The sequence below is a fragment of the Silurus aristotelis genome (assembly GCF_946808225.1).
Source record: "Silurus aristotelis genome assembly, chromosome: 25".
NCBI classification, from domain to species: Eukaryota; Metazoa; Chordata; class Actinopteri; order Siluriformes; family Siluridae; genus Silurus; species Silurus aristotelis.
Genome location: NC_139598.1, coordinates 11746521 through 11768864, shown reverse-complemented (window position 1 = coordinate 11768864; position 22344 = coordinate 11746521). Strand labels below are relative to the sequence as shown.

The window sequence follows — 22344 nt, the reverse complement described above, 5'->3', positions numbered from 1 at the left end:
ATGCCTGATATATTATGCTACATGCTGTATTTTGTAAAATTTCTATATATCAATGATCTCATTGGTTTTTCACTGCTGCTTTTGCTAGTAGTTGAGACTCCATGACAACTCCTTTCACTGGAAGATGTATTGTCACAGAACATTAAGATGTTTCATACCTGGCCTGTCTAAATGCAGCTTTATGAGCTGAGCTCTAGCAGACGTCTATTTGTGCCTTGTCAAAATTGCTATTTTTTCCTTTTTTTTTGCATTCTATCGATTGGACCTAATTTTCTGCTTTGCACTTACAACGCTTGCCATTTTTGTAAGGGTTATTCAACAGCATCATGTTCTAGTCTATGCTGAAATTATACCTAACAGAACACTGGCATTAATAAATGCAGTCTGAAAACACTCTATAAAGCCTCTTTAATAATTGTGAAGTGACTTCAGTAATTGCTTGCTGGACATTAAATTGTCATATAACAGAATCTTACAGAACCAGTGCTTACTGTATCATGACCCTAACCCAGTGCCTACAGGACAAATACAATCTGTGAAAAAAAAAAAATATTTATGCACAAAACAATTGGCTTAAAAATCTGTTTGCATTGTTATCTGATAGAATTGAATAGAATTCTTGAACAGAATAGGAGTCTGTACATGTTCTAGATAAAATTAGCATTAAAAAATATCTTTTATCTGCTAGAATGTTTTGTAAATACAGTATAGCAGTATATGGTTTCTGTAATTCTAGTTAAATGGCAATAAGGTTACCAATTCTAAATATTTTAAGCAAATGTACAATGACAAGGGAAAATGTATTACTGTTAACAATGGTACAATGCCTGCTGGTAGTATTTCTTCCAAGCAATAAATACAATTTAAACTGAAATTTCAAATTAGAAAATGGCTTTTACACTGATAATTTTCTTTATTGATCTTTATTCTATTGCAAAATAAACACTTTCATCAAATCAAATACTATACAAAATGTTGCATAAAGTAAATTTTTAAACTGTTTAGTGTGGAGCAATACAGCAGATGTAAAAAAAAACCTTATTAATTTCACCTAGAAATTATTCACGAGTCGTCTGTACTTGTTGCAAAACCCTGTCTTGCAGAGAAACATTTAACAGATTGTGTTCATTAGATACAGGCTTTTATCAGTAATGTATATCCTACTAGTATGAAAAATAAATCTGAATAAAAAAAATACCACTAAACCACAGCTGGGATGAAGTACTGAAGGGAAACATCTTCCTGAAGAAGGATCAAATGAATAATCCTCTTGTCAACAATATCTGTAGAAAAAAGAAAGTGAAAATGCCACTGAAAATGCTCACTGTTTGGCTTTATCACATAAAGAAATGCAACTAATTGCACATTATTCTAATGAAAATTCTGTTTTAACCTGTGAAAACCCATGTTTTAATATCCTTCACCTAATAATCAATACTTTCATAATTTTCACAAATTTACAATTCTTACACAATACAGAATGTTATGAGGAGTCGCCTTCTTATTGTTTCGCCTGCTCTAGTTAGAGGTCACCACAGCGGATCATCAGTCAAAAACCACTCTAACCACTCCTCTATATCTGCCTCTTTCAAACCAACTACCTGCATGTCTTCTGTCACTACATCCATAAACCTCCTTTTCGGCCTTCCTGTTTTCCTTCTGCCTGGTAGCTCCATCCTCAGCATTCTTCTACCAATATACCCATCTCAATCTCACCTCCCTCACCTTGTCTCCAAAACGTCCTTCATGCGCTGTCCCCCCTAATAAATTTCTAATCCTGTCCATCCTCGTCACTCCCAATGAAAATCTTAGCATCTTCAGCTCTGCCAGCTCCTGTTCCGCCTCCTGTTTTTAGATAATGCCACTGTCTTTAATCCATACAACATCGCAGGTCACACCAGTCCTATAAACTTTCCCTTTTACTCCCGCAGATTCTCTTCCATCACAAATCACTCCTGCCACTCTTCTCCACCCACTTCACCCTGCCTGCACTCTTTTCTTCAATTCTCTAACAAACTATTCATTACTTTGCACAGTTGACCCCATATACTTTAACTCATCCACCTTCACCAGGGTTTAATGTTCTGAAGAGTCATCAGATGAATTGCAATTATTTGCAAAGTCTCTCTTTGCCATGAAAATGAACTTAATAAAAAAAAAAAAAAAAAAACATTTCCACTGCATTTCAACCCTGCCACAAAATTACCATCTGACATGTCAGTGATTCTCTCGTTAACACAGGTGAGAGTGTTGACGAGGACAAGGTTGAAGATCACTCTCATGCTGACTGAGTTAGAATAACAAACTGGAAAGCTTTAAAAGCAGGGTGGTGCTTGAAATAATTGTTCTTCCTCTGTTAACCATGGTTACCTGCAAGAAAACATGTGCAGTCATCATTGCTTTGCACAAAAAGAGATTCACAGGCAAGGATATTGCTGCTAGTAAGATTGCATCCAAATCAACCATTTATCAGATCATCAAGAACTTCAAAAAGAGAGGTTCAATTGTTGGGGAGAAGGCTTCAGGGCACCCAAGAAGTCCAGCATGCACTAGCACCAGTTGATTCACTTGCAGGATCGGGGCATCACCAGTGGAGAGCTTGCTCAGGAATAGCAACAAGCTGGTGTGAGTGCATCTGCATGCACATTGAGGTCGAAGAGTTTTAAATAATGGTCTGGTGTCAAGAAGAGCAGCAGTCACTTCTCTCCAGCAAAAAACAGATTGATAATCAGTGACAGACTGATATACTGCAATTGGTACAAAATATATACAAAACATCCTTCTAAACCAACTTCTCCCAACCACCCAAGAATGGTTTGGTGAAGAACAATGATGTGTGTGAAACATTACCAGAATGATGGAGCCCCTTGCCATAAGACAAAAGTGATAACTATGTGGCTCAAGGAACAAAACTTTGAAATTTTGGGTCCATGGCTAAGAAAATCCTAGACCTTAACCCCAATTATAATTTGTAGTCAACCCTTAAGAGGCAGGTGGACAAACAAAAACCCACAAATTCTGACAAACTCCAAGCATTGATTATGCAAGAATGGGTTGCTATCAGTCAGAATGTGGCCCAGAAGTTGATTGACTGCATTCCAGAGTGAAGAGGTCTTGAAAGAGAAGATTCAACACTGCAAATATTGACTCTTTGCTTAAACTTAATGTAAGTGTCAATCAAAGCTTTTGACACTTATGAAATTGCTTTATTATATTTCAGTGTACCATAGTAACATATGACAAAAAGATCTAAAAACACTAAAGCTGCAGACTTGTCAAAATTTATATTTGTTTCATTTTCACAGTTGTACACTATATTAGGGCTGTTGCTATTGATTATTTTAGTAATCAAGTGTTCTACCGATTATTTCTTATGATTAATCAAGTAATAGGATAAGTACTCTTTCTTTATTAAACAGCAATACTAAATATACACAAGAAAATAAGATAGATCTCTTAAAATTACAAGTTTATCTTTTTTTCTTTTTTTTTTTTTCTTTTTTTTTTAGAAAAAATTACATTAAAATGCATATACAAATATATAAAAATATAAAAATTAATGTCAGATTACTGTAAAAAAAAAAAAAAGTTTTCATCCTGTTCCTCAAAAGTTTAGTGGGTGGTGCATCAGTAATAATGGTCCGTGGGGAAACACAGTGCTCTGTGTGTTGATAAACATACTAAACAAAGCAATCGAGAAAAATAATTTGCCTCAATTTTTTTTGTATTCTAATTACTCGAGTTACTTGAGGAATCGTTTCAGCCTACACTATATAGTACTATAGTTTCTATTTTGTATTAAAATAATACTAGATAAAATCATACAGTGAAATTCCTGACAAAATTGTGGCTGCATCAATTCACTTTTTTCCCTATACCTCTACTTACACTAACTATACATGATACGCAACCTTTTCCTCTTTCAAGTTACTCATTTTACCCCTTCAGTTAAGATGAATACATTTTATCCACAGATCCATTTTCAGCTGTTTTGTGGTTATACCAAACCCCTGGATTATTACCAGTTCTCAGTCCTAAATCATTCTGTCACATTTTGCCAAGCTAAAATTTCAGACAGCGCTTATTTGCTTATAAGTATAAGGTACTCACTGCACATGGACTTGGTTGGGTTGACCTGCTGCCCCATAAGGAATTGTTGAAGTTTCCGAATATCCACTCGTGCGTGTGCCATGGCCTCGACATCTCGGCTCTGACTTTGAGACTGTGAGGCGCCTGTGGAAAATTAAATAAAAATCAATGATAAATTGTTTTATTTTGTTCTGGGGTCAATTGTATTAAAATAATAATATTAATATTAATAATAATAAAAATAATAATAATAATAATATCAAATCAAATTAAATCAAATTTTATTCATCACATACACATACATACAGGGTACAACATGTAGTGAAATGTTTTGTACGATGGTCCGGCATGAGGGAATAGGATGGGGGAAAGAAAAGGAGGCAGATAAATAACTATAAGGTATGAGAAAAACTATTAAAATAAAATAAAATAAATAAATAAAATAAAGTAAAAGAATATAGGTATAAAGATATATATATATATATATATATATATATATATATATATATATATATAGATATATATATAAAAGGATAATGTATGAGCAGATATACATATAAACAGTAACAATGTGTAGTGAAAAATGTAAACAAAATAAAAATAAAAATGTAAACAATATGTAAACAATAGGCAATCTATGTCCATAAAGTGTCCGTGTGCGGTATGGTGTGGTGTAAAGGTCCGTAAAGTGTCCATGTGCAATATGGTGCAATATGGTCCATGTGGTATGAATAAAATAAAAAGTAGTCCAGAGTTTAATGTGTCGTGGTGCGAACGGTGAGATATGTTTTAAAGTGACGTGGTGCGAAGGTGAATATATGCGCAGAGAAGTGTGATGATGATGGTGGAGAGAGTGGGCCAGTTCTAAATCCTGGGTGTTTCCTGGTTTAAACACCGGATGGCCTGCGGGAAGAAGCTCCTCCTCATTCTCTCTGTGTTCGCTTTCAGGGAGCGGAAGCGTTTTCCTGAACGCAACAGAGAAAAGAGTCCATTGTTGGGATGGCTGAGGTCCTTCATAATCTTCCTGGCTCTGGTCCTGCACCGCGTGCTATAGATGTCCTGCAGGTTAGGGAGCTCAGTGTGGATGGTACGTTCAGCTGAACGCACCACCCTCTGGAGGGCTCGTCTGTCCTGCATGGTGCTGTTCCCGAACCAGGAAGTGATGCTGCCCGTCAGGACGCTCTCAATGGTGCAAGTGTAGAAAGTCTTAAGCACCTGAGAGGGTAGTTTAAAGTCCCTTAAGCGTCTCAGATGGTACAGACGCTGCCGGGCCTTCTTCACCAGGGTGTTGGTGTGACAGGACCAAGACAGATCCTGTGTGATGTTAACACCAAGGTACCGGAAACTGTCCACTCTCTCCACTGGGGTCCCGCTGATGTTTATAGGTTGGTATGCCCGCTCCCGCTTTGTGCTGAAGTCCACGATTAACTCCTTAGTCTTGCTTACGTTCAGGAGAAGGTTGTTCTCCTGGCACCATCTCTCCAGGTTTTTAACCTCCTGTAGGTAGGCCGTCTCGTCGTTGTAGGAGATCAGACCCACCACAACAGTGTCGTCAGCAAACTTGATGATGGTGGTGGAGTTGGATGTGGCCACACAGTCATGTGTGTACATTGAGTAAAGCAGGGGGCTCAGAACACAACCCTGGGGGGCACTACAGTAAGTAATATGTAGTACTTCTAAAAAAAAATTTATTCTGCCTATGGTTCCTTAGCTAATATTTAGGTGTAGTAGCACAAGGCAAAAAGTGCTATTATTGTACTACCCTACTGAACTCCACACTAAACCGATAGGACACTGATGCTTTACTGATTCTACTGCCAGTAATCATCTTGCAGTTCTGCTCCACTCTGTACCTTCAATATCATTTCTGGATAATTATTACAATGTACATATTCCATACTGTAAATTTATATATCCAAAATTATCTACACATATTGTGCCACATATTGTTATCCTGCATTATAAAAACTAGGATATATATATACCGGTATATGTTTATATATGTTATTATATATATATATACACACACACACACACACACACACACACACGTACATACATGCACAGTAAAAGTTATTAAAGTGACAATACTATTGAAATTAAACTAGGAGAAGTCAGTGTGCAGCTTGTAGAGCAGTACAGTTTTAGTGTCCTCTGAAAATAACTCAACATACAACCATTATTGTCAGAATAGCTGGCAACAAAAGTGAGTACATCCTAAGTGAACATGTCAAAACTGTGTCCAAAGTGTCAATATTTTGTGTGAGCACCATTGTTATCTAGCACTTCCTTCATCCACCTGGGCATGAAATTCACAAGAGCTGCACAGGTTGTTGCTGGGCCTCTGGCCTCTTCCACTCCTTCATAATGGCATCACAGAGCTGCTGGATGTTAGACACATGGCACTTCTCAACCTCCATATAAGGATGCCCCACAGGTGCACAATAGCGTTCAGATCCATAACCTTCACCTTCAGCAAGGCAGTTGTCATCTTTGGCAGTGTGTTTGGGGTTTTTGTGTTGGAAAACTACCGATTGGCCCTGTTTCTCAAGGCAGGGCATCATGTTCTGCTTCAGAATGTCACAGTACATGTTGGAATCCATGTTTCCCTCAACGAATAACAGCTCCTGTGTATCAGCAGCACTCATGCAGCCCCAGACCATTATGCTAAAGCCACTATGCGTGACTGTAGGCAAGACACAATTTTCTTGGTACTAAATGAGACCTCAACTTCTTTGATCGCCCATTGCGAGGTCTGTTCCGAGTGGAACCTGTTTAGGAAAACCTCTGTATTACCCTTGCCACTGTATGCATCTCAGTGTTACTGGTCTTTTTATAGCCAAGGCCATCTTTGTGGAGAGCAACATTTCTAATTCTCAAATCCTCAGAGAGTTCTTTGCCATGAAGTGCCATGCTGAACACCCAGTGGTCAGTATGAGACAACTGTACTCAATGCACAAAATCTTTGCTTGGATTGCACAAGATGAAGGATGATCCCAAGTTATTGCTGAAGATAAATAACTTACTGTTGCTATCCCACCACATTGTAAATTAATATACAAACATGTATAAACTACCCTAATTAACAAACTCACCCCATGGAGGATTGCCAAGATCTTTAAAGTGTGTTGTCACAGACACAAGATCTGTTTCAATCTTCAGATTCATTTCACCACTGAGGTTAGCCTCTACTACCTGAGACAGAAAGAAGTAGAGAGGTAGTGCTTTTTAACTAAGATGATTTACAACAAAAATAAAACTATTTAGTATAGCTTAATTAAAAACAATACAGGATGCTCAATTGGCATTTATATATCCAATAGTCTAAAGCTAGAATTTTAACCTCACAGTATTGAAGATAAAAATTTGGGAAAGAGAAGATCAGAATGCTGCGATGTCTTCTAACATGACATAGATCATAGACCTGTCCTGTTTCACTGAGCCAGTATCCAGTGTGGATTGCTGTTTTGGCTGACAGGAGTGTAAGTCAATGTGGTTCTGCTAAGCCCATCAGTCTTAAGTTTCTATGTGTCTTGCATTCTGAGATTTTTTTTTTTTTTTTTTGTGCACCACAATTTTGTAGAGTCATTTTAATTGCCTTACCCTCTCTGTCAGCTGAGACAGTCAGGCCATTAACCTCTGACATTTCTCAACATAGTGTCTCTGCAAGCAAACCTACTACTTACTGATTTTTCTCTGTACCATTCTGTGCATGCTCTATAGACTGTTGTGTGTGAAATTCACATGACTTGCTGATTCTATAACTGCTTTAAACAAGTATATGTACAGGGTCTTTAATTAAATTGGTTAGTAAGTAGAATTATTGACATGTTACATACAGTTTATTAGTTTGGTATATTATTAGTTATTATTAGTACTAGTTAGAATGTTTATTCTCTGGAGTCCAGTATGCCAAACTCCCAATGATGATTGGCTTCTATACTAAATAGTAAATCATTCTGATACTCACCAAATAGTTGGAGAGGTTCTTCATTCTGTCTACCACATTCTTCATAGTCTTTAAAGGGGGTAAATATATGCTAACCTAAAAACAGATAAAAATAATTTTCATAGTGTAAGACTTCTGGAAGCAAAAAAAGGGGGAAAAATAGCAGTACAACTTCAAAGCAGCACAAAAAAATGAAAGAATAGGTAGGTTTACAATTTAGGATTTACTCAAAAGCTCTTGAAAACGTGCTTAATAGTGTGTACCAGAAAATGATTCACTCAACCGGCTCTGCTTCTGCAAATCAATTATTTTCTTTGTTTGTTTACAGCCAATCACCCCTTTTAATGAATAATAACTATTATTAATATAAGCTCATCTTTAATTAAAAAAATATTAAATATTTTATATAAACCTCAAACCAAAATCAATATTTCTGGCACATTCTGTTTATTTTTGAATAATTTATTTATTGATGCTTTAAAATATGTTCATAATGTAGGATCTTTGCAATAAACCGTACCCTCACTGATATTTTTCTAAAACTGTGCGGAGTGTGTTTGGATAGCTATTTGGTCTTCATGATGCTGTTTGTTTCTGAATTTATTGAAGATATATTAATATATAAAGTACTATATTGAGATCAGATGCCGCTTAGCCACTTATTTGCATGCAGTTGGACTTCATTCAACTTCTGATACCATATGTTTCCATAGATTATGCATCTGTGTTATCAAAATTAACTGTTGCCAGATCTTTCCTAAGTGGGTGTGTTTAAGACAGGATTTCACATGCAAATTCACCTTTAAACCAGAAAGATCAGTAGAGGAATGTAGAATGACTAAGGAAACAACACTTTTACTGTAAAATGTTAAATGGGGGAGGGTCAGTGGTTAAGGTCAGGGGTTCAGCACACTAATCTGCAACTGTTGAGCCCTTGAGCCAGGCCATTAGACTTCTCTGACCCTGTGCACTGACCCCAAATTCCTAAAAAGATATCGTTATGGGAAGAAAAGAATTTCACTGTGCTTTTAATGTATATGTTACGAATAAAGGCTGTTTCTCTACAGTGTAACATAAAAAAAAAACCATATAAAACACTAATATACTGATACATAAAAAATACCATCTAGGCATCAAAATAAAAAAAACTAACCGGTGTCTAAAATCTTAGCAACATATTTCCAATCTCACTGTTTTAAATCGTATAAAATAGCATTAGACTGATTGTTTATCTTTACAATGTGTACTATTAATATATTATGTAGGAAAAGATGTGTTTGGGTGACAACTTCAGTGCTACTGCTGCAGTGAAGTCAGAAAACAGTGAATGTAACTGATTACAGTTCTTTAGTTAGCTTTGACCTAATCACCACTTTGTAATATTCTTGCCCTTTGTACACACACACACACACACACACACACACACACACACACACACACACACACACACACATTCTATTTAGCATTTTTTTAAATGTAATACTACAATTTGCATTACATATTATATTTTCACAATGACTTTGGCGCAAAGTAGAATCTTTAAAATATTTAAAAAGAATTTACAATGACAATTTTTGACAGTGTGCACTTAAGCTGGTATGAACTCCACAAGTGTAAAACCTTATGATCCATTTTTAGATCACATCCAAAAGTAACTTTAATTTAAAAGACTAAACGTGAGGATACTCAATAGAAAGCAGTTAACATGGTCAATATCACAATTCTAAACATTTATTTCAATGATTTTGGACCCCACTATTATAGTACGTCTTAATGGTAGGACTGTATTTAATATCTTACCTTTTACTTTAAATTCCAAAATCCAATTTAACACGTAAATGACAGAGTAAATTATTCTAAGATTCTAAGCAAAATTTCAATCGAGCATCCACGTTTATCAGGCACCTATATCAGAATATGCTATTCTGTAGGTGCCTTAAATATCCTTTTACTAAGTGATCAGAGGTATGTCACCATATGTGACCAGAGTTATTTTACTTACATCAAAATCTGGCATACTGGGCTCTTTAAAATCATGCCAAAGCCTTCTGGGAATGACATCCACTGGGATATCATGGGTGACAATGCGACTAATGGAAGAGAGGGAAGGCTGGAAAGAGAGATAATAGCAATAAAGATGAATAATTACAATGCATTAATAACACTATTGTTGTAGATCACATGTGTTAATCCAAGTTGATTCTGCATAGATTCTGCTCATGTAAACAATAGAAACAGTAGTTTAAAACAAATTAAAAATCACTGATTACAATCCACATCCAAATTTTTGACATATTTAACAATGCCTGCATATTTAGTCATATGTTAAGAATTTAAAAGTTATATAAGATATTTGACATCACTAAAACTTCTAACCTTCTAAAAAAAAAAAAAAAAAAAAAGGAATAAAACATGTAATCATAATCCTCTGTCTATACTGTCTCACACTGTCTATACTGTCTCATATTGTCCTGATTGTCTTGTATAGTCTGTTTTTGTCTTGTCTGTTTTGTCATGTATAGGTTTTATTTATGTCTGTACTTTTGAGAGTCACAAACAGCTGGAACCAAATTCCTTGTGTGTGTCAATAAACCTGATTCTGATTCTGATACATATTTAAAGGTTGTGCTTACCAGTTCTGCAGCGAGGGTGAGGCATGGACAGTGCTTCTTTGTCAGTTTTATTTTGACAGACTTGGCATTCTGTGCAGTTTTTAAAGCTCTGAATAAATTCTCTGGATTTACTTCTAAACATATTTCATTAGCGTCTTCTGACACACCCTCCAGTTGATATTCATCAAAAAAATTAACCTTTGCAAGAATAAAATAAAATGAAGATAAATGAAGATTAATCAGGGCTCATGACTTGAGCATGCAGTATTTGCTTGTAAGGCAACCAATCATATAAAGTTAAACACGTTATGTCATATTTACAGACAAATGAGAAAGTAAAGTAAAAAAAAGGGGCCATGTTATGCTGTGAGAAACTTCTGACCAATGAAACTCTTTCTAGTTGTTTTAAAACTGTTAGTAATTTGAGATTTATATGTCAATTGCATTAACTGCCTTTATTGGAAGAAACTTATTTTGGTGTATTTTTTTATTCCACCATAGTCAGATGTGAAAACTTTAGCAGGTCTGATGTAACAATTAAAATATCAATTCTTTTACACAAAGGTTCACTACAAAATCAGTACCAATTTTGATGAGAATAAAAATTATGTAAATTAAATACTATTCCCTTCACAGTTTGTACTGATGTGTAAGACAGCACTCTCCAGCAACATGATCATAACACCAAAAACGTTACATGTGGATGGTAATTTGCCATTTGTCTATTTCTGACATAACAAAAATAATAAATATGGCTTACCTGCAGTAACTCACACCACATACTGACTCCTCCATTGGCAACTTTCCCAGAAAGGATGAAGAAAATGTTGTCGACAGTAAGACGTACAACACAAGTCTTTGTAAGTTTTGTAATAGTATTCACCACACCTGAAGACACAATGATCGCCGTTAAACCTTTAAATTTTTTATTTGAAGTAGAAAAAATTACAATGTGTATTTACAATATGTACATTATTTAATTGAATACACATGTACACATGGCTTTTGATTTTATTCCACCATTCGCCAATAATTGGCAATTATTTTCCAACTCATTTATGCAAAAACATTCATTAGATTCATCACTTAGTTAGGGCACCTACTGGTGGTCTGGGCTCTGGCTAGATCTTTTAAAAAATATGACCTTTAAGTTAAGCCTTTCCTTTGTTGATTTTAGTCACTGTCATGCTGAAAGATGCTATTCAGCAGTGATAAATGATAATAAAGCATTTCCTTTTTTTTTTTACCGTACTTGAGTACATATTTAAGCATCTGTAATACATCAGAGTATGAGGTGAACAAATAAATTGTGTTAAATTATATCAGGAGACAACAACTGTAATCCCAAATTTGGCTGAAAAAGTGGTCCACAAGCATGGTGCTGGTCTCCACCATGTAGAACCATAGGGGATTGGTCTTTTTTGTGCTGTAAATGTTTCACTTTTTTTATTGGCCTCCTCAGATCATAACATATTTTGCTGCATGGTTTATAGTGACTTAGTTTTTGTTAAAAAAAAGAAAAAGAAAGAAAGAAAGAAAGAAAGAAAGAAAGAAAGAAAGAAAGAAAGAAAGAAAGAAAGAAAAAAAGGGCCTTTTGTAGTCACCCTCCATCACAGCCCAGACATGTGAAAAATTTTAAGTAAAAAAAAAAATAATAATAATCAGTACTTGTCAGATTATCCTGCAACTCTTTTAATGTCCCTTAGTAGACTCAGTGGTAATTTTTTTCTCGTTATTTTATAATGTTTGGAGGGATGTCCTGTTCTTGGTTGTTGTCACTATAGTACTTCATTTTCTCTATTTGGTTTTGGTACCTGTAATATGTTCAACATTGATTAATACCCGGATGAAGCCAGGATGATGTGAAGAAAATGAGCTGATCTTAATAAAAAGTGATTTAGACTAAATGCAATTGGTTTATTATGAACACAGCATCACTTACTTATAAAAATTATTTTAAGCACATTAGAAATTAGATTAGAGACTGTTAATTTTTTAATTGACGAGCCGAAATGTTGACATCAAGTGTAAAACATCGCATGTTAACATGTTATGATCAAATGTGAATATCGAATACAGAAAACAACAGCTTTTCGTATAACATCTATTGTTAACTATGTACCTACGTGTGAAATGATTAAGACATCCAACGTCATTTATCTTTGCTCTGAACTTCATTGTCACTTCGGGTGCTGAACTCTGACAGAGCGATCACTTTATTTGCTTTTAAATTACTTTAAATAAACTCATGAATATCAATAGTCAATGTATAATACACATATCAACGCGCGCGGCGAATGCACCCAAATTAATGCCCCGTGTAGAAACAAAGGGCTTCTAAAGGTTCCGCCTCTACATGAGATACTTCGTCATACAATACCAGAACTCCTCTCTCGGCACCCTGTCGTACGCTTTCTCTAAATCCACAAACAGTACGCTACACTATACAGTTAGATCATTTCATTAAGACCATTAGCAGTAATCATAGTTGGCCTAGAAAATATTTTTCCCCACAAACCCTTCCTGACTGTGCATAATTTTGAAAAGGAAGTGATGGAACTGGACAACCTGCCTCCTGTCTTCTTTTTGGACTAATTTATGCCCTGCAATAAAATATTACAAGTTTAAAAAACACTTTCCATTTTGTCCAGCAAGTACTTTTTTTTGTTTACCTTGGAAAGGTTGATTCTTCTTTTTAAAATGTGAAAAAAAAAAAAAAAAAAACATTGGCAAACTTGTTTTAAACTTGTTTCTTCACTTGTTTGTATTTTGGAATGAAAAGTTATGTAGACATAAAATAAAAATGTTCTGTTGTTTGCTTCCCTTTTTATATAATTTAATGTAAGTAAAATCTAAGTGGAGTAATTTGACAGAACAAGATACTTAAAAAAATTTTCTAGGGCTGCAACAACTAATCCATAAAATCGACAATAATCGATAATGAAATCCGTTGTCAACAATGCCGTTATCGATTATGTGGGCTGCTGAAGTTACAGGTTAGCGTTAAGATAACTGCCACTTGTAAAAATGCCATTTTATGTATACAGCAGTGGTTGGCCATCAGAGCAAAGCCTTCTCTGCTGGCCTAAACACTATCAGGAGCACTGACCTACATTTGCAACCTCAATTCTAATATTTGTTCCATTAAATTGTATTAATTTATTCCCAACAGTTCATTCTCTTAATTTCGTAGCGTTTCTCTTGGCTGCACTCCTTCCAGGATGTGTATGTGGATGTTAGATTTTTTGTCCAACCAGATTTCAGCCTCTTTGTGCTGCCATGTCAATCTAATCTGCCCAGGGCCTGCAAAGTCATTACTGCTGGCCTTTTTACCATAGTCTATAATAGAAACGAGTCTGTTTTTTTAACCAATCAGATTTCAAATTCACCTTACAGGGCAAGCTAGCTTTCAGAATAATGCCAGCATTTTTCCGTCCTCTGATTGGTTGGTCAGAGGGAAACTGTTACAGCCAAGTTCACTGGCAAAACACGTATGTAGCGCTCTGCACACATTAATACATCAGAGTTAGACTTTTTTATGCCTGCGGAGGAGGGAAAAAATTATTTGGTCTCGGACATACTTAAAAATCAATTTTTAAGAAAAGCTAGACTTCCAGACCAGTGAGTACGAGCGGTACCACTGGCCTACAGCCAGGAGCGGTGCAAATTATGAGTCTGCATCTCTGGTGAGAAGGTTGTATTTTATTACAATTTTTATGTTTTTGTCATGTTATTAGACAAATTTTGATTCAGAACTGCTTCAGGTGATGTAGGTGCACAGTTGCGGTTGTAGTGTAGTGGTTTGGAGCTTGCTTTAGTAAAATTGTATTCACCCTCCATATGCAAAATGCCTCTCTCTCTGTAATGTTGTTTTATTGCGTTTTTGTATAGTATTGACAGTTTTTATAATTGCGACGTGATAGTGGTGGTATTAAGAGGTGGATTAAGTCCCCACCGAAGGCCCAGGTACCAAATGCACGGCCTGCCACTGGTATACAGTACTGTATTGTATTAATATTTAACTTCATTTTATAATTAATAATTATATTTATATTAATACATTTCATTATTTTAACATAAAACTTCATAAAAACAATTCCTTGTAAGTTTTTTGGTCTATCGCGCTAACTGCGAGTGACTGGGAAAATCTGCGAAAAAGATTAGTTATGTGGCAAATGCAATACTGCGATAAACCGGAGATTCGAACCGCGGTAAAGCGGGAATTACATATAATAAGCAAAACATTTGATCTTATTAATCGAAAAATAATCGCCCAATTAATCAATTATCAAAATAATCCCTAGTTGCGGCCCTGGACAACTGAAAATTATTTTCAGAACAACTTAAAATTTTAAGTTATTTTCACTCAAGTGAAACTCAGGTTTATCAAGTAAACTTTACTTCATTTTTATAGGGCAACCAGTTTTTTAAGGAAACTCAACTTATCAAGGCTTATGAGTGAAGACGTGGGAGTGTTCTGATATTTTAATGAACGATTCTTTTATATATTCTTCCTCTGTGAATGTCTTTCCGCACTTTATTATCTCCTAAGCTGCTGCAAAACTAGCAACCCTTATTGAGTTTGGAGACTATACCAGTGCTCGAATTAAGTCAAGTCTAATGGGGGTCCCCAGTTGTTGTGTAATTTATATATTTTTTACTAAAATAATCTTGGGGACCCCCATAAGTCTATTTTTACCTGTCAACACACAATTAAACGGTTTTTGTTCTCACCTAAGTTTTTATAGATTTGTTTATAGTTAGTTTATTAGAGCAGGGGATTGAACACCCTTGCGGATGCGGGAAGTGACATACGGTTTGATAGACAAAATATTAAAACTTAATTATCAGTGTCGCATATGTTGCCTCGAACGCCAAGATAAGGGTTGTTCTCTTTGAAACACTTTTAACGGTGTAACAATAAATAAAATGCATATAAATATATATATATATATATATATATATATATATATATATATATATATATATATATATATATATATATATTTATTTACATGTAATTTTGTCAAAGCATGAAAGTCAGTAGGAGTAAGACAGAGTACGTGTGTGAATGAGAGGGAGGGCAGTGAAATGGTGCGGTTGCAGGAAGAGGTGGAGAGGGTGGAGGAGTTCAGGTACCTGGGGTCAACAGTGCAAAGTAATGGAGAGTGTGATTGAGAAGTGAAGAAAAGAGTGCAGGCAGGGTGGAGTGGATGGAGAAGAGTGACAGCAGTGATTTGTGATAGAAGAGTATCTGCAAGAGTGAAATGGAAAGTTTATAGGACTGTGGTGAGACCTGTGATGTTGTATGGTTTAGAGACACTGGCATTGTGTAAAAGACCGGAAGTGGAGCTGGAGGTAGCAGAGCTGAAGATGTTGAGGTTTTCGTTGGGAGTGATGAGGATGGACAGGATTAGAAATGAGATTATTAGAGGCACAGCGCATGTAGGACGTTTTTGAGACAAGGTGAGGGAGGCGAGATTGAAATGGTTTGGACATGTGCAGAGGAGGGACATGGGGTATATCTGTAGAAGAATGCTAAAGATGGAGCAACCAGGAAGGAGGAAAAGAGGAAGACCAAGGAGGAGGTTTATAGATGTGTTGAGGGAAGACATGCAGGTAGTTGGGTTGAAAAAGGCAGATGTAGAGGACAGGCGGTATGGAGACGGATGATCCGCTGTGGCGCCCCCTAATGGAAGAAGCCAAAAGAAGAAGAAGAAGAAGCCAAAAGAAGAAGAAGAAGAAGAAGAAGAAGAAGAAGAAGAAGAAGAAGAAGAAAAAGAGCAGGGGTGCTGAAGAGCCGCGCGGGGTGATTATGTCCACCCCCAAGCTCCACCTCTGCATTAATGTAACATGTCTATAAAGTCGGCAAATGGATAATTTGGTATAGGGTCGCATGTATGAATAAAAACTTTTTTCAATTTTCTTTTCTTTTCTTTCTTTTTTTTTTTTTACTTTCACAGTCTGCGAGGTGATACTTTGTTTTGTTTTTTTAAAGACCACTGGGCAATTTCCTGCACGCACTGGTTCTACATCATGGTCATTTGAATTCAATGAACTCAGTGCTCAATGATTCAACTGCTAATTAAATCATATAATGTTTCATATCGCATAAATGCCGCAAATGTAAATGTAAATAATAGTTATACTAGTAATGTGATATGCACGTTATTGTGAATGCATATCCCCCACCCCTCACCCCTCAAAAATGGAAAAATTATCTTGCGTGAAACTGGTCCATGGTGCAAAAAAGGGTTGGGTTGGACACTCATTTAGTGTGTATCTACGCGATTACTACCGTAATGTCTTATATGCATGCGAGCAGGATCTGAAGCGTGGATAGTTTTATCTTTAGATGTTCCCACTGAAGAGGAGTAGATTATAAAGGAGGAGGAGAAGTAGGATTTTGCTCATCATCATCATCATCGAGTTGTTGTACTGTCCGTCGTTTTCCTGTTCTCCTTCTATTTGTATTCCTTTCTTGAGTTCTCTGGGTGTAATTTTATTATTATTTTCTTATAACTGGACGGTTTTGACTGAAACTATTTTCCACAAACTAAGGACAAGAATAAAGAAAAACAGGACGCGACATTTCTTCCAATTGGATATGAATTCAACAAAGCTGTTGGCATTTTTTGTAGTTGGAGTTTTAGGTGAGTAAAATGAAACCCAGTTATTTGTTTTTATTTATTTATTTATTAATTTTTTTTAATAGTTTTTGCTGGATGGACATGCGCACGTCCTCTTTGCATGTGCATACAGCACCAAGGCAGAAAAAAAAAATCCGTGGAAATAGTTATAACTTCTATTTCCTCTGGATTTATACATCTGTTTGAAGTTCGGCTCCTTAGTTTCAATGAAAACAGCAGCACTGAATAGTCGTGTGCTTTTTCAGGTTCTGACACGAGCAACAACACGCAGCCGCAGTTTGAAAATACACGCTCAAGCCAGCCGCACTTGTTTTTGTTTGTGTTGCGCGTATAATCCTGCACTTATGGTATGGGTGGTGGGAGCGGTCAAAATATATGTAAAGACGCTTCAGAACGGCGTTTCCGTTATAAAATCACAATAAAGACACATCAAGAACTTGATGTATTGCTATTTTTCATCAGAAGACAAATTATAAAAAAATGTCTCTGTGGCGTAAATATATAATGGCCAATATTCAAACACTTAAAACATCTTACTGTATAGTCTTTACAACTATACAGTAAAACGTAATGTCAAAATCGCCCTTTATATTACCTTCCTTTATATGTTTGCTATTTTATTCAGTTGATCTTTACTTAAAGTATCTCTGACTATCACTGAATAAATGTTCAGGTCGTTCTGCTGTACAAGTTTTGGGAAACATACATCAGTGCATTTGAATCATTATATTCAAACACTCATAAACCATTTTCCTTTATAGGTTTGTCAAATTATACTTATTTACAGTGTCCCTGTCTATTAGCTGATTGATTTTCAAGTCATTTTACTGTGCAGTTTTTGAGAAATGTAATAGCATGTATTACTCCAAACATCAGTGCATTTTCAATCATGTCTCCTATGCTAACACATAAAACCTTATAGTTTTGCTAATTATTTAAAATGGATCTTATTAATAGCGTCCCTGTCTATTACTGTGATCTTTTTCAAGTCATTTTACTGTACAGATTTTAAGAAAAGTAATAGCAAAAAATCACTCCTAACATCAGTGCATTTTTAATCATGTTCCATATGCAAACACTCATAAAATATTTTTCTTTATAGGTTTGCACAATCTTTTAAATAAGTTCTATTTAAAGTTTCCCTTTCTATGAATGCAGTCATTTTATAATCACTTTACTGTACAGTTTTTGATAAAAGTAAAGGCAAAATCACTCCAAACATAAGTGCATTTTTAATCATGCTATATATTTAAACACTCATAAAACGTCGTACTTTACAGGTTTGCTCATTCTTTTAAATAAGTCTTATTTAGAGTCTCCCTGTCTGTTACTGTGTTTATTTTCAAGTCATTTTACTGTACAGTTCTTGAGAAAAGTAAAGGCAAATTATCACTCCAAATATCAGTGCATTTTAATCATGTCCCATATGCAAACACTCATAAAATATTTGCTTTAAAGGTTTGCTCTTTCTTTCAAATTATTCTTATTTTGAGTGAATTTTCTATTACTATGTTAATTTTCAAATCATTTTACAGTTTTATTTAGAGTCTCTTTTTCTATGAATCTATTAATGTTTTATGAGTGTTTCAATATGGAACATAATAAAAAATGCCTGTTAATGAAATGCCTTAATGACTGTTAATTAACACAGTGATGATCAGGGTCACTCTGAGTGAATATGAATTGAATTAAGTAGCAAAAATATAAAGGAAAACATTTTATAACTTTTTATAATTGTTATAAGAAATTCACAGATTTTTTGGGGGGGAAGTTTTGCCTTTACAGTTTATTGTATAATGTCAAAGATTATATATTAGAAGTCTATACACATTAGAAACCTAAAATGTTATTATTAATTATGAATTATATTATTTGTGTTCGGAATAAAAATAGCAATACATAAATTTTCTGTAAAGACGCCGTTCTGAAGCGTCTTTACATCCATTTTGACAGCACCCATAAGTGCATGATTAGACGTGCAAAAAGTGCGACTGGCATGACCGTGTATTAAAACCATAATTTTAATATAATACAGTTTGGTAAAATGCAACATTTCCAGTGGGGGGAGACCACATTTTTTTCTATGAAGGAAAAAATCTAACTTTATGGGAACTGTGTGTACTGTACACAAAGTTTTAATAAGTATTTTAATGGACCATTATACCGTGTTAGTGCATTTGGATGTACTATGCAGATGTCATCTTTAAATAAATAAAATTTACTCTTTATAGTAACAGAAAACTGTAGGTTGAAAGTCACATGCAGTCCTCAAGCTACGGAGTGTAATAAAACTGGCCTTTCTCTGGAAATGGAGGTGTGTGGAGGACGCTTCAAGACTGATATGGCTCACTTAGACCCTCAGAAATGGTGCAACTTAACACATTTTATTAGGTAACCATTTTATTCAAATTTATATCTTTGCATTTGCTGAATTAAAGTAAATAATATAAGACTATGATACATAGCATTCATATGATTAATTTTAATTCATATTTGTTTGTATAGCACTTTTAACAATGGACTTTGTCTTAAAGTAGCTTTACACAGATAATGTGGTTAATAAGATTGTTCTTAAGAAATTTAAGTTTGTCCCTAATGAGCAAGCCATTGGTAACTGTGGCAAGGAAAAACTCTCTGAGATGGCATAAGAAAGAAACCTTGAGAGGAACCAGACTCAAGAGATAACCATTCTTATCTGGGTGGCACTGAATGTCCATTTATAACAGCTAAACAAAGTTGAGATGTGCAGTGATGGTGACCGAATGCAAACTGTAGTCCTGAGTCAGTGTAGCAGACTGTTGACAGTAAGTATCCTTATTGTTGTATGAAAGTTAAGGACATTGTGCAGTAAACACAATGGGAAATACTGCAAGACTTGCTATGGCAGCATAACTAAAAACCACACCACCGTCTACAAACCAAAAGTGAACACGCGAGAGTGAGGGGACGACAGCATACAAATATCCCAGTTCACCAAACACTCTATAGTCATGATCCCTCCAGATCTGCTCCTTTACCTAAAAAACCCTACAATGGAAAGGCTTGACAAAATAAATATTTTGGTTAAATTAAATATATTTTTAGCCTCGACTTGAACACTGAGACTGTGTCTTAATGCAGAACACTGGAAGGCTGGAAGGCTGTTCCATAACTGTGGGGCTTTATAAGAGAAAGAGCTGCCTCTTGCTGTAGTCTTCATTATTTTCGGTACCAACAAATAGCCTGCACCTTTTGATCTAAGTAGGCATGGGGGATTTTAATGGTACAGAAGTTCACTTATATACTGCGGCATGAGACCAGTAAGTGCTTTATATGTCAGAAGTAGTATTTCAATCACAGTGTGAGATTTGATGGGGAGCCAGTGTAGACTGATTAAAACAGTGGTGATGTGGTCGTTTTTTCTAGATCTAATAAGAACTTTTGCTGCTGCATTCTGGACTAACTGGAGCTTATTTATGCACTTACTCGAGCACCCAGACAGACAAAAGAATTACTAGTTTTTCTGCATCCTGTAATGACATCATATTTCTAATTTTAACAATAGTAAAAGGAAAGACTAAAGTCAATAATCACACCAAGGTCTTTGACTGCTGTACACACTGAGACAGAAAGACCATCGGGAGATGCGACGTAAACGAAAAGTTTACTTCTAGCTGCATGTGGTCGTAGTAAAAGTACTTCCGTCTTATCCAAGTTGAGCAGAAGGAAATTATCACGCAACTCTCTCATCTGGCTTTGCTGAAATATACAACCGTGTATACCAAGTTTACGTATAATTTCACCCAAAAGCAGCATATACACAGAGAAAAGCAGTGGGCCTAAGACAGATCCTTGCGGAACACCAAATTTTATCTCAGAGAGTGTGGAGAACTCACCATTTACATCAACAAACTGATAGCGAACAGTCACATAAGACCTAAACCAGGAGAGAACTGTTCCCTTCGATCCAACAACGTTTTCTAGTCTAGAAATTCTAGTCTAATCAATTGTGTCAAAAGCTGCAATAAGGTCGAGCAAAACAAGTAAGAAGATACAACCCTGATCAGAGGCCAATAGCAGGTAATTTACCACTTTAACCAGTGCTGTCTCTGTGCTATGATGAACCCTAAATCATATACAGTATAGTCTTTGTCTTTTACAGTCTTTGTATAGCCAAAAGACATAGGTAGCCTTAAGCCTTTACAAAAGCAACATTGTAGTTTTTATATTAGTATAATGATTATAATAAACCACTAAGTAAGTAATAAGTAATATTTCACTTAAATGTTTTAGTGAATAGTCAAAGGAGAGTCAAATGAAGCAGGGGTTCAACAAACTTTTATAGCAGTCAGTTTGATTTGCCTATGATTCAAGTGAAGCCAGATACCATACCTCCACAGTCAAACACTTTGCTGGTTTCACTGTAAGATTAATCAGCAAAGACTTTACATGCTACACATGCCATCGTCTATTTGTAATTTAGTTTATTATAAATAAGCAACAGCGTATGCAACGTGCAGTCATAATACCCAGTTAATTAGCCATTCGAACAATACCAAAAAGTCTTAATAAGCATAGCAGGGTTCTTATTTTCCCTTTTATATATAATAAATAAGTTTTTGAATAAGTTTGGCGTTGAACCCAGGGTCAAATTATACTAGGAAATAAGTTGTTTGTGACTGTTATGAATTAAATAATTATAAAACATTTTTTTTAGGGTGTTCCATCTGCAAGATGATCTGCTTTTCATCTTTTTTTTTTTTTTAATCATGGATGAAATTATGTCTATAATGTGCCCTGCTTCCTCGACAAATATGATACCCCAAGATTGCAAACCTGGATATTTTTGAGCACCACCTTCCCTGAATAAAAAATTTGCAAGCTCTCTATTAATACTTTTCTGACTGGTGGCATATATTCTGTTCGGATTAATAAATAAATGCAATAGCTCTCTAACATCTGTTTTATTTTTTTTCTTTCTACAGTGAATACCATCATTTAACATCCTGCACAGAGAACAGTTCAGTGAAGTTTGGCTGTTTTTGGCCCCACCCAGTGGTAGAGC

At 35.5% G+C, this 22344-nt stretch overlaps 1 protein-coding gene across 3 annotated transcripts; it reads right to left on the bottom strand.

The window, feature by feature from the left end:
- Positions 1 to 907: 907 nt before the first annotated feature.
- On the bottom strand, positions 908 to 12974 carry hus1 (HUS1 checkpoint clamp component). 3 transcript variants are annotated; one of them, XM_083530045.1, is made up of 8 exons: positions 12777 to 12974; positions 11411 to 11538; positions 10672 to 10848; positions 10041 to 10148; positions 8060 to 8134; positions 7185 to 7284; positions 4111 to 4233; positions 908 to 1283 (listed from the first exon to the last, which is right to left on the bottom strand). In XM_083530045.1, exons 1-8 carry the CDS (start codon positions 12826 to 12828, stop codon positions 1201 to 1203), a joined length of 846 nt encoding a protein of 281 aa, XP_083386171.1. In that variant the 5' UTR covers positions 12829 to 12974; the 3' UTR covers positions 908 to 1200. The 3 variants fall into 3 exon arrangements, with proteins under 3 accessions (XP_083386171.1, XP_083386172.1, XP_083386173.1); XM_083530046.1 differs by having other exon boundaries at positions 12773 to 12973; XM_083530047.1 differs by lacking the exon at positions 10041 to 10148.
- Between the last annotated feature and the right edge of the window lie 9370 nt (positions 12975 to 22344).